General features: G+C 41.8%; 1 protein-coding gene across 2 annotated transcripts in view; it reads right to left on the reverse strand.

Annotated features, from left to right (window-relative positions):
* LAMP3 (lysosomal associated membrane protein 3) overlaps positions 1–12026 on the reverse strand; it is a 53505-nt gene continuing 41479 nt past the window's right edge. Inside the window, exons 4-7 of one of the 2 annotated variants that reach the window (XM_019503366.1) lie at positions 10791–10848; positions 9340–9504; positions 4326–4493; positions 1–230 (exon numbers count right to left, since the gene is read on the reverse strand). In XM_019503366.1, coding sequence (XP_019358911.1) covers positions 4354–4493; positions 9340–9504; positions 10791–10848 — 363 coding nt within the window. In that variant the 3' untranslated portion in view covers positions 1–230; positions 4326–4353. Of the gene's footprint in view, positions 231–1803; positions 2261–4325; positions 4494–9339; positions 9505–10790; positions 10849–12026 lie in introns of those variants that run through there. The other variant, XM_019503365.1, reaches the window with a different exon arrangement.

Consider the following 12026-nt stretch of genomic DNA (forward strand, 5'->3'; position numbering starts at 1 on the left):
ATGAACATTATCTTTATTACAGCAAGTCCAAGAGTAGAACAGGACAAAGTGTAGACTATTTTCACACCTTGGTAATTCAGTTAGGACCCATCCTTCAGAGCAAGATAACAGTTGAGGAGATGAATTAAATGCCAGCAGTCTCTACACTCTCAGGAAAAATCATCTAAATCCACCTCTTCACTCCTTGGAGAAGTTAGCAACAGATTTTTAGTTCATGAAGAAATTGGGGACTATGGAAATAAAAAAGCTGCATTATAATTTACTCAGCATTTTGGCTAAGAACAAAGTATGAAAAATGCTTTCATATGCTGTGCCATGCACTTGCAATAGGGTGTATGAAATGATCTGGGCTGCAATTCTTAATGGAGCATCAGGCATTTGATTCAGGTGTTCTTCTTATTTTGGATCCTGTAGGTAGATTCTAACTTGAACTCTATATTGTGATGCTGTTCATGGAACAAGTGCCCGGTTTGGGGAAGAAGCAGCCATAGAAGGGTAGGTTTCAGTAATCATCTTTGCATCACTGATCTGTGCAAGTCTGGAAACACCATGCAGGGAAAGAGGTATGTAAAAGAAAAGGCTCAGTGCCAGTAGTAGTTTAATGGTGACTGCATGTCTATTTATACAAGACATTTTATAGCAAGATCTCCTTGAAAACCTCTCCAGGTTGCTCCTTAGGGACCCACATTTGGTATGGAATGTTTCTTAAAACAGAACATTGAACAATCCTGCAACCAAGACGCAATATATCTATAGGGCCCTCCTACTGAAGCAGGAATGCCCTAGGAGCTTCATTATATAAACACACCCTTGGAAGATAAACTACCCACCAAGCATTAAGCTAAGCTCAGGCAGGAAAGGAACATGTACATCTGCCAAAAAAAAGGCATGTATTCAGCAATTTAGGGTGCAGTGTGGCTACCCCATCCTGGCTCCCCATAAAATTCAGGCAAACAATATTTCCTGACCGAGCAATTGCCTTTGCAGATGTCTTTGGTGCAGGTTGTTCACATTTCTTGAAGAAAGCATATATGGCGGGGATTGAGGCAGACTGAGTGTTGCAATTGGGTTAGAATATGACTGCACATTAAGGGCCAGAATCTCAGCTGGTGCAAATTAGGAAAGCATGGTGGATGTTCCACTGGTATAAATCACCAATCTATAATGACTATATATTGAGCTGCATCTTTCACTGCTGTGTATCTGGCCCTAGTGCTGCTTTTGCAGTATAGATTGCACCTGTGCTGTGCGATGCAATTTCCACTCTACTCATGGCATGGAAAGGAGCTGAGACATTTTTTACAAAAAATAAATGCAATAGGAAAAAGTGAGCAAGTAACATGCAATCCAACTTCCCCACCACCAACAGTATGGCTAATTCTAGTCAAGAATAGGCATAGAATGCCATAAGATTGACAGAGGTTGCCGGACAAGTAAACAGGGATTGTCAGCCATTAAGAATAGTTATAGCAAGAATAAAATCACATTTTACAATGCTGTATCAAATAGTAAAAGACTGAAGATTAATTGATAAATGCTCACACATAATGCATCTTATAGTTGATGCAAGATTGGAAACCATACAGATCAGATAGCCCATTTGAGATTTCAGTGGATGCTAGCTATTTACAAGAACGCTATGCAAACCTTAATTATAAATGAAAAATAAATCTAAATTAAACAGGTCGGAAGAGTTTGGGTGCTGAGCTATCTCAGTAATCCAAACATCTGTGCCAATATGATTCCAGTAACAAGCTCAGACAGTAGCATCTATATTGCATGCACTTGGCCAGGTCATTTTTCTAATATTTTTTTCCTTATATTAACCCATTTCTTTAGTATGTACTATAAACTGTATTATAAAAATCAAGAAGCTGGATTTTTTTAAAGAAGAACTGAAAATATTATTTTGACGTGCAAGTGAATTATAACACAACTGTTCTCCTTCCTTTTAGATACATATACTCAGTATAACGAGCAGATACTTGACTTCAAATCTAGACTTACACACACTGTCATTTTACATTGCTCTAACAGCTTTGTTAGAAGGAAAAGTTATGCTAGACTTGAAACTCTCAGAGCTCTCCATGTACCATCATTGTCACCGATACGAAATTATTTTGATCAGCCGCATTCTCTGGTATGCATGCAGTCAGCGCTGATGGCAGATCCCACAAAGGGTAATTCCCATGAGGACTAAAACAATCACACAAGCCAATTGTAAGGTCACCAGTGTTGAAGCCAGCTGGGTACTTGTCCACTGTTAGGGGAAAGAGTAAATAGGATAAAAGTTGAGTGAAGTAGACAGTGACTGAGCCCTTCACAATAGAATCACTGAATGCTGAAACATTTGAGTCACTTGATCATTTCCAGCACTTTGAAAGGCCCTCATCTTTCTGTTTGTCATGTTACTTTACAAAACTATCCAAGAGTCTTGCCTCTTTGATGACGGATTTTTGTTTGAGGTTCAGATTCAGACATGCTGCAAAACTTTTTCATATTTACAAGCAAGAGATCCACTAAGCAGCATTTATGAGAAGCCACAGTCACTTTTGTAGTTTGATTTTAAGCTCAGAATAAACCACTATCAACATCAAGAATAGCAGACCGTCATCATTTAGTAATTCTTACAGCGGAGGTAAAGTTTCTTTTTTATTGCTTAAGTGAGCAAGCACTTACTGGTTAAGTGAGTACTAGTAAAATATCAAAACTACTTCTAAATGTACTTAAGATTTAAATAGAAGAGGCCAGATAGTAATCTTGGTTATTTTGGCGGATGTCCAGATAATTCTACCGCAGTGAATGGAGTTATTCTGATTTATGTCCTTACTTGACCAAATTTTGGTTCAAGTGCTGTTTACTGTTGCACTTTCCCCCAAATTAAAGCGATAGTGAGGGCTTCCCTAAATACCACCTTTTGCTTAATAAGGGCCCTTCCTGAAAGCCTTTGCAGAGGGAAGTCCCACTACCAATGGAATTTAACCCATTACTTTTGCTGTTAGCAGGCCCGATTTAACAGGCGCCTGTGGTTCATTTCTTTTCACTTTAATGTATTTTTTGTCGCAGTGGGTTGGGACTTTTTTGTATTTTTTTAGACTTTGTAAGTCTTGTACAAGATGGAGATCTGAATACTCAGAGAATATTGATTTTAATGTGTCAAGGTCAATCACTATTATATTGTTTGATTAGTGGAAAAGAGACTATAAACTATTGCGATCCATGTGCTTTAAACAAACCTCAAATTACTTCACGTGAAAATTCAGTTTGTAAGCAAACAGGATAAATTTCAACCTCATGCTCAAGGCCTGTGTACCACTTCCATCCCACAGAAGTCCTGAGAGCACAGCTTTTACAGGGCTCCTTTTTGGTTCACAGACCTTGTGTGAGCACTCTGTGACAGATACCCACTTAATTCTCTGTATTTCCAGTAACTATGACATAGTTCTACACTTGGAACAGAAGAAATCACAGTATTGTCATCACAGCAGAGAAACAATTACTGAGGCTAGTGGAAACCACTGTGACCATGCTGAAGAGGAAACCACTTGAATTAGGAGCTTCCAGGAGATCATTTCTTAAAAGTTGATCTCATTTCTACTAATTCACACTTGCCTCTATCCTGTTATAACCATACATACTAGTAACTCATCACATTAGCCTGTAAACAGTGTTTCAGGTCCTCTGTTTTAGATATCTCTAAGCTTGGTGCTGATATGGCATTTACGCTGGTGAGTCTTTTATAGTCAGCTCTGGTTCATTTGTTCCCTCCTGCAGGCAGGCGTTTAAAGAAATGCATGTTCTTAGAAGACATCGTTCTTTTTCTTTATTATACATCTTACAGATTTGAAGTAAGACTCTCAAGACAGCAGTAGAAAAAGCAATAATAAAAATTTTGCCTCTGGAATGAGGATCAAACCAACCATATCTGGCTAGGAAAGTGCCACAGCACTGTTGCACCACTCTACTTCTTGTCCTGCAACTTCTGTACATAGTTCTGTAGTTTCCCATGAGACCAGCACCGAGCATTGGGTTAACAGAATTTCTTGTGATAATGCACCCATGGGTTATTCACTTCTATGCCCAATAAGTGATCATACACGTGGACCTTCCCAGTGTTTCTTGATCCTCCACCTAAGCACCTAATAATTTTGCATTCTCTTTTCAGGCACACCATAGATCGTCAGTGTCACTTCTTGCACAAGTTAAAGCATGTATAAGTATGCCCCACTTTTAAACACGTGGTCTTAGCCCATATATAAAAATATAGCTCTGTGACTTTACCATGGGCAGCCAAAAGCCCAGATTCCAAAGGCCGCTATACTTACTGCACGTACAGTGAAGCACACTGGCAATTCAGATGCGTTCGTATCCTCTGTTTGTCTTCCTTCTGGCGATCAGTATCGTGATGAGTGCAATGACAACGATTGCCAGGATACTCAGGGCCACTATAACAGGAACTCTTTTCTTGTTTCTATCCAGGGGACATTCTTCCTCTGCAATTTGAAGTTAGAGCATACAGCAAAACATGCCCTTAGAAAAGATGCCAATACTTTGTTACAGCAAAACATGCCCTTAGAATAGATGCCAATATTTTAAAATACAGATACCAAGGACAGCCCAGGATCAAACTTAATCGGTTTTCCTTTGTGGAGGATCCTATCACCCAGGTCTACCTCATGGAAACAGCTATGTTCTTCACAGAGAATCTACTTCACAGTAACTCTTTTACAAACAAAATCCGTTCTAACACATTCTGCTAGAGGGACATGTGATGTACTCGGTGCAACATTAAAAATAACGTGGAAGATACATGTGGAACATGTGGAAGACATATGTGGACTCAGATCAGAGGATAAATCAGATAATATTAAATGAATTACAAATCTGGTGGACTCAACAAGATTTCCCAGGCAAGAAACATGATGGGTTTTTTTTAAATTAAAAAATCTGGTGAAGAATGTATTGCATTTGAAAGGTTTTCTCACTTTATTCCAGTCATGCACTTGGTCCAATAAATGATATCACCCTCCAAAAGTCCTATTTGAAAAACCTGATTAGCTATATATTACCTCTTACCATTTGTCAGCCCTTACACAAGCATTACTCCCTTTGAATTCAATGGGAATGTTGCTTGATTAAGGATGTAGTGGAGTTTGATCGAAGATTTACAGGCCTAGGCTAAATGATAGGTCTGCATGAGAAAGAGCCGAACAGAGAATTCAGAGTCTGACCCATTGGCATAAATGGACATTTATAGGGTCTTTTAAAAGTCCTTGTGCACTTTTAAACTTTCATAACTTAGCTTGTAGAAAAAAACCCTAACCGCTTAATACATTTGCTTTTAAATGCCGTTTACAGATTGTTTCTATCATACCTACAGCCTAAGTTATTAAAGTTTAAAAGTTCACAACGACTTTATGAAGACCCTGTATAGGACTAAGAATGTCATGACCTAGCTTATTTACAGATACAGTGCAGCAAGTGTAACACTGAAGGGGAAGAGGGGTAAAGCCTGGGTTTCATTGGTGATGATCAACCCCAGAAGCTGCAAGACACACTCCTCTGATTTTAATGCATGATCAGGGAGCTGCTAACATGTTAGGCAGGGTAGCTTCTACTGATCAATTAAACCTCCTCTGTTTAATCAAGAATCACCACAACTCAGCAATGTGTCCAGCTTACACCCATGATGTGCTGGCATCCAAGTAGCTCTGCATGAATCTTCCTAGGACTTTGAGCATGGGGAAAAGGCAGATGGTGGTTGTCCTTCAGAAAAAAAAATAAGTCTGGTGTGGACAGCTGTAACATCTGAGGCGTTTCAAATACCCCTGAAGCACTTCAGAAGGTGAGACCCAGACAATGCATATGCCCTTTGAAGCCCTCCAAAAATGGCAGAATTACTCCAAAAGTAACACTGAAGGAAACAGGTTCTGTTTAGAAGTGTTTAGAAATGAAGCACTTCCTCTTACATATGCACTCTCTACAAAGTGTGATAGGGGACCTGTGGGTCCAGTGGTCTGCCAAGGGGGGTGGAAGGAAGTAGGACACAGTGTTACTGAGCACTGTGTTACTGAGCACTTTCCTGTCTACTTCATCTCCATTCTCCAGGCGTGCCCCCTCCCCATAACCAGGAGACCCCCATGCCTCCCCACTGGAGCTGGGAGACTATGAGCCCCCTGCTGAAATCGGGAGACCCCAGAATCAGGAGACCAGAGGCCCTGCACCCTCAACAGGAACTAAAAGAAGCTGTACTCCTTCCTACACTGATAGTCTGCTCTGCTCCCTTCCCCCATGGTGGTAGGGAACAGAGCCACAGGGCATCACAGTCCCCTGCCATGTCCCCTAACTGGAAAGCATGCTGCTGTATGTGGCTGCAGTGACTCTGAAGCACTCCAGCCAGGAAAGCAAAGCTGTCTGTGACTGAAACACTCTATTTCTGGAGCACAGCTGCACTCTGAAATGCTTCAAATGTTATATCTGCCCATACACATGTGCAGTAACTATTATATCATAAAGTATTAGCACACCCAAATGATTCCTTCCCATGCTGTTCATTTTATTCTTAAGGCCAGCTCTTTTTAACCTCCTGGTAATAGTTCCTAGATTGCTGCAAGCTGTGGTGAAGCATGGTATGGTTTGGGCATCTCAGCAGAAGGGAATCTTTTCAGTAGCCAAATGTGGTTAATCTGGGGAATTTTCTGGGGTGCAAGACTTCCCGTGTAACTGCAGCAAAGCTGCAGTGTCTGTTTCTAATCCAGACCCTGTTGCTGGACCAGCCTTATGGTTTTATCTGATGCTTCCTGCAGAAGCCTGATGCACCTACATTCTGCTGCATGCTGCCGTTCTCAGAACAAAGCTTTGGTGAATTCGGAGTTGTGTCGGAGATAGACTTGAGCTGCAAATGCATCTGTGGTCTGCATTCCTCTGTTCCATAGCCTTGGGTCTGGAACTCTGTTTTAGGTCCAACTTTGGTCTGTGAGCTTCAAGAACGTTTCCCACTATAGGGAATGCAATTTAGAAACCACCTCTAGGCATTTCCAAACTCCAATGACTCACTGATGCAAAATGCCATTGTAGTGTGTGCAAGCCCGTTAGAACCTCAAACCAAATTGCCACTGGCATTTTCTTTCTTCCTTTTTTTTCATAAGCAAATCTGGAGCAACAGAAGTGAAACTGCTGTGTCTCCGAGACCTGATGTGAGATGGCCTGCTTCAAAGCACCAGCTGTTGCTGTGGATTTCTGCATTTGGCATCCACAGGATGTCTCACTCTCTCTCATCCTGTCTCTTGACCGCTGGAGAATTCCTTTGAACACAATATGCCTTCTCAGCTTTTTGCCTCACATCAAGGGTAACTCCATTTTGGATTAGTAGACTGTGTCCTGTTCAGGCAATCTCTGGTCTCATACGACACTTAGAAACATGGCTCTACCAGAGGTTAGATCCAAACAGATCCACTTTTAGGGGAAATTAAAATCTGAATTTAGATTCCAACTTGAATGCTATGAGCCACATGAGCTGTTTTGTCCCATGGAAGACTTTTTTTTTCTGAGAATGGGTGCACAGATCCAAAGAAACACCAGTTCAATCTTACAAAATTTACTGATTTTTTTTTTTAAATCTTAAAACATCTGCATAGGAGAAAAAAACCCTAAACATGTGTGTGTGTGCGCGCGCGCGCGCATGTCAACACACACGCACGCTTGCACACACACACAAACACACACACTTTCCCATTAAGTTACTTTTTTAACTGAATGAGAAATACCCGTCTCCCTGAGAGAGGAGGAGCAGCTAAAATGGTGAACTAACAAAGGAAGAACAGTCTAATTTTAACAGGCTCTGAAAAAAAAAGAGGCTGCAAAGAGGAAGAAATACAGAGAAGGCAGTGTTTTCAGAGCAAGTAGAAAGATGGGGGCAAAAGAAAAACTGTATAATTTCTTAGTGTGTGAAAATGGCAGGAAGGATGAGAAATCCTGTTTTCTGAGGTTCTAGTATGGTACCATCCTAAAACATAAGCACAAAAATGTAGAGCTGGAAGGGGCCTTGGGAGAGTATCAAGCCTAGTGGTTCTCAGCCTTTTGATCTTGCAGCTTATGCCCATCCCCGGGAGCACCTCTGTTGCACCACGGCTGACCTGCCACCACAGGACCCTCTTCCACTCCAGCCTGCTTGCCAGGGAAGCTGCAGAGACAAACAGGATAGCTCTAGAATGGAAGCAGCACAACTGTATCTACCTGGCACTACGCCTGGGCTAACGAGTTCTGCCTTCGTCACAGCTAATCACAGTTCTACCCACAGTAGCTCAGTTGCTTCCAGTGGTGGAGAAAGTGCACGTGGAGAAGCACAATGCTGGGAACCTCCAGGGGTTGGCCTATCCCCTCTTATAACCATGCTTGTAGCCCACCCACAGCATTTCTGCAGGTCACTGGCTGAGAACCACTGATCTAGTACGTGCGTATGCACTGGGGCGGGATCGCCTTATGAAAATTAATGTCATACGCTCAGAAACGCAGGGTTGTTTTGGAGGTGGACTTATCTGTGGTTGTATCTGTGGTTTGCAAATATATGGCCTTTCCCCTTCCCATCAGGTATGACTAGGCTGCTTGATTAAATTGTTGCGCCTGTATACCAGAGGGAATTAGGCAGGGAAAAATAAGCGGAGATGAGCTTTGCAGTTAGATCTAACCCCAGAAGGGATGGTGGCTATTCTGCCCGTGTCTTTACTAATCGCAAGTTCCATTGTCTCTAGATCAAGATGAACTAAATGTTCCACCTTCTGCACTGATGTGTCCCCAGTGTCATTGCTCCAATAGGGAAGAGTTGTGGGAAATAATTTTCAAGAGACAGGCGTTCTCCACAGAAGATCGGGCCAGTCCCATAGAAAGCTTGGATGACAGAGACGTTGAAATTCTTTCTGCATACAACGGGGTGGAGAAAGCTGCTTTAATGGCTGCCAATACATCTACAGTGGCAGTGGAGAGCAAGAAAAGACGGACAGCATGAAGCGTGGTGATTTTTTAAGACGGAAGGAAAATCTAGGGTGAAAGAAAGGAGTCCCTCTATCCCCTATGCCATCTCCACCAGGCTAGGGACTGAACTACAACTGGGAAGGAGCCAGTAACTGGCAGGTGGAAGTACTGGGGAAGCACCCTGTCTTGGAGACCCATTACGTTACACTATTTTCCTCGTATACAGAACAGGATCACCACGTTTTCTGCCTTCCACCCAGCAGAGAGACAAGTCACTTTATGCCGCATTAAAAGCTAGAAATGTTGCTCTGTGGTTGGTGGGATCCTAGAGCCAAAACCAAGCATGGAGAAGACAACTCTCATCCATACCTTTCCCAAACTTGTTATCAACAATTCTGAAAGCTTGTAGTTGCATGTTAACAATGATCATCTGGAAGTGTTCGTCCAAGTCCAGTGTCTGTTTGCTGAGACACTTGAAGGAATCCCCCAGTTTAGTTGTAAACATGGGCTTGCTAACTATCTTCTTCCACGAACCTAGAGGTCAGAGAGAGAGAGACATGGACATAAAAAGAATACACAATAAGGACCTGTTTCTGAGAGCGAATGATGACACTTCTGAAGACCCTTTCACAGCACTGTGACAGGGCCTCACCCACTTGTATGGCTGAAAGTAGGACACTGTCTTTTTATCACAGTGCCACATCAGCTCCAAAGATTTTATATTTATGAGAGGGAGAGAGAGAGAAGCAACAGCCTTAACTACCAATGGCCAACCCTCAAGAGGACAAGCATCAAATTGTGTTTGAAAAAGCACACAAAGTATTACTTACTTCTTTAAATTATATCTGGACACCTTGAGTCTGCAAGATTGGGTTAAAAATTGTCAGAAACAAACTTTCATGCTACATCTCTAGTACTGCCACTTCTAGCCAAGATTGGCTTTCTCATGGGCGTTTGGCATTTCTGGTACTGGCTTGTGACCAGAACCTCACCTAGCATTACAGAGCTCTATAAAGAGTTTGGCTCGCATTTGATTCAAGAAATTGGTGATAGCTGTTCACATCTAAACTCTTATAACTTACAAATGTGTTGGCATAGTGCCTAGTTTCAACCTGTTACATGCATTGCTGTACAGGAAACAGCTTTGAAAATTGGGATTGAGAACAAACAAGTCTATGTGAGCACGTCCTTTGGGGCCTGCTTCTCTTATTCTTGCTCTTAGAAAGAATTTCACTTAAGTTAATGGAGTATCCATAAGATGGATCATGTCCACTGTCTCCAAATGACTTGCTTTGGGTACTCCATGGTTTTAGGACCAAAAGGCCAGATAGGGTATTTGATCATTGGATCTATATCTGAATGGTTATGATTGTACCTGTTCCTAGCCTATTAAGACAACTAGATTCAAGTCGCAACAGATACAAAATCACACAAATACAAAACTTGCCCAAAGTAGAACAAAGTTTTGAATGTGGAATTTGGATTTGGGATCTTCTCTAGCCTGAAGCAAAGGACACTTGAGCGGTATGAAAATGAGCTGAAAACAAGAGGGAAGTGAAAGTTGCAACAACTTAACTTAGTTGCCTCTCTTAGGTTTTTAAACCATCTGAGTTAAATGGAGGCTAAGTTGAAAGCGGGACTAAAATACAGTTAAATCATCAGCAAAAATCACTGCTTTAAGCTATGGTAAACTAAGATGAGCCTCAGAAGCACACATTTCACTACAAACCCAAATATATTTAAAAAATGAAAACAAATGAAAAAAGAATGATAAATGCTAAACAAAATTGATGCTGTGAATATTTAACACATGCCGTTACCTTCATTAGGTATCTCTAAGTTGGCCTCAAGTTCACTGACAAAATATTCTGGATCTTTCTGCAAAAGAAAAGCCATATTTACTCGGACAGAAAATGACCCTGGTTATAAGAGACCCCCAATAATTAGATTCTATGTATAGAAAATTTATAAATCTGTTACAATTTTCCAGGTATAGAATCTAATTATTGGTGGTTTGCCTTGAATTTGTCCCTTTTCAACTGCTACAGCAGGGAAAATGAATCCGGAGGAGCAGATAGCTCTTTGTTCTCTGCTTCCCCACAACTTTCCCCCTCTCCTTACTGTCAGACCCTGGCTGTAGAAATTTGCATACAGTACCTGTAGTCTTAGTTCATCCAAAATTGATGCATGTTACCTTTTTTGAAATGCCTGCAAGTTTTAGCATAGGTGTTTCATAAACACGCTTTTGAGCAGCACATTGGCACCTACTTCTATCTAGAATAAACTAGGGCAAAATCAGGTCCAAATTCCAAATTCACTTTGGGGAAGCCCAAGAGTCAAGTTTGACTGAACTGAGCTCAGTCATCAAGCCTGTGTCACTCTACTGCCGGGCAAGTATCCTCCCTCCCAGAGCCAGAAGTCCATCAGATACTCCTCAAATCCACGGCAAGCAACCTACATGCAAGCCCCAGGCCTGAAAGCCGGAGAATTCGGATGCCCCATAGTCTCACTTGCTTTTAGCCAAAAGGCCAAGGAGCAAGATAGGGGGAAAGTGTGAAAATAGTCCCCCTTTGCTGCAAAATTGTGCCGCTGAGATCCCCACATTTGAGGAGACTCACAAAGGTCATCCTGCCCAGAGTGCAAAGGACAGGCCTAACCCTATACTTTACTTGTTCTTGGAAGGAAATGTGGAGGTGGTTCTCTTGCGTGTTCGTCACGGGTAAAGGGGAAGGAGATGGATGCGTGGGAGCGTGGGTGCAAAGTATGGTCATTGCTACAGGAATGAGGATGGTGTAACTGTAAAGGTATGTTTACAAAGGCCAAGGTTTCTGGGGCTAGGGCTTGCATGTAGGATGCCTACCAAAAAATAAAGATTCCCATCAGTATATTTGCCCAAGGGGGGCCATGCGTTTTATAGTCATACTCAGTGTTGGCTGCATTTAATCAGCTTCATAGTTGGTTGCCATTGCTCAGCACATGCTGCTTTGGGCAGCAGTTTAATGACAGACAATGTATTTAGTGAGATTTCCTTTTATGCAATTATAAGATGAGGGGCT

This window comes from Gavialis gangeticus, unplaced genomic scaffold (assembly GCF_001723915.1).
Source record: "Gavialis gangeticus isolate Ggan-Ray unplaced genomic scaffold, GavGan_comp1, whole genome shotgun sequence".
Lineage (NCBI taxonomy): Eukaryota > Metazoa > Chordata > Crocodylia > Gavialidae > Gavialis > Gavialis gangeticus.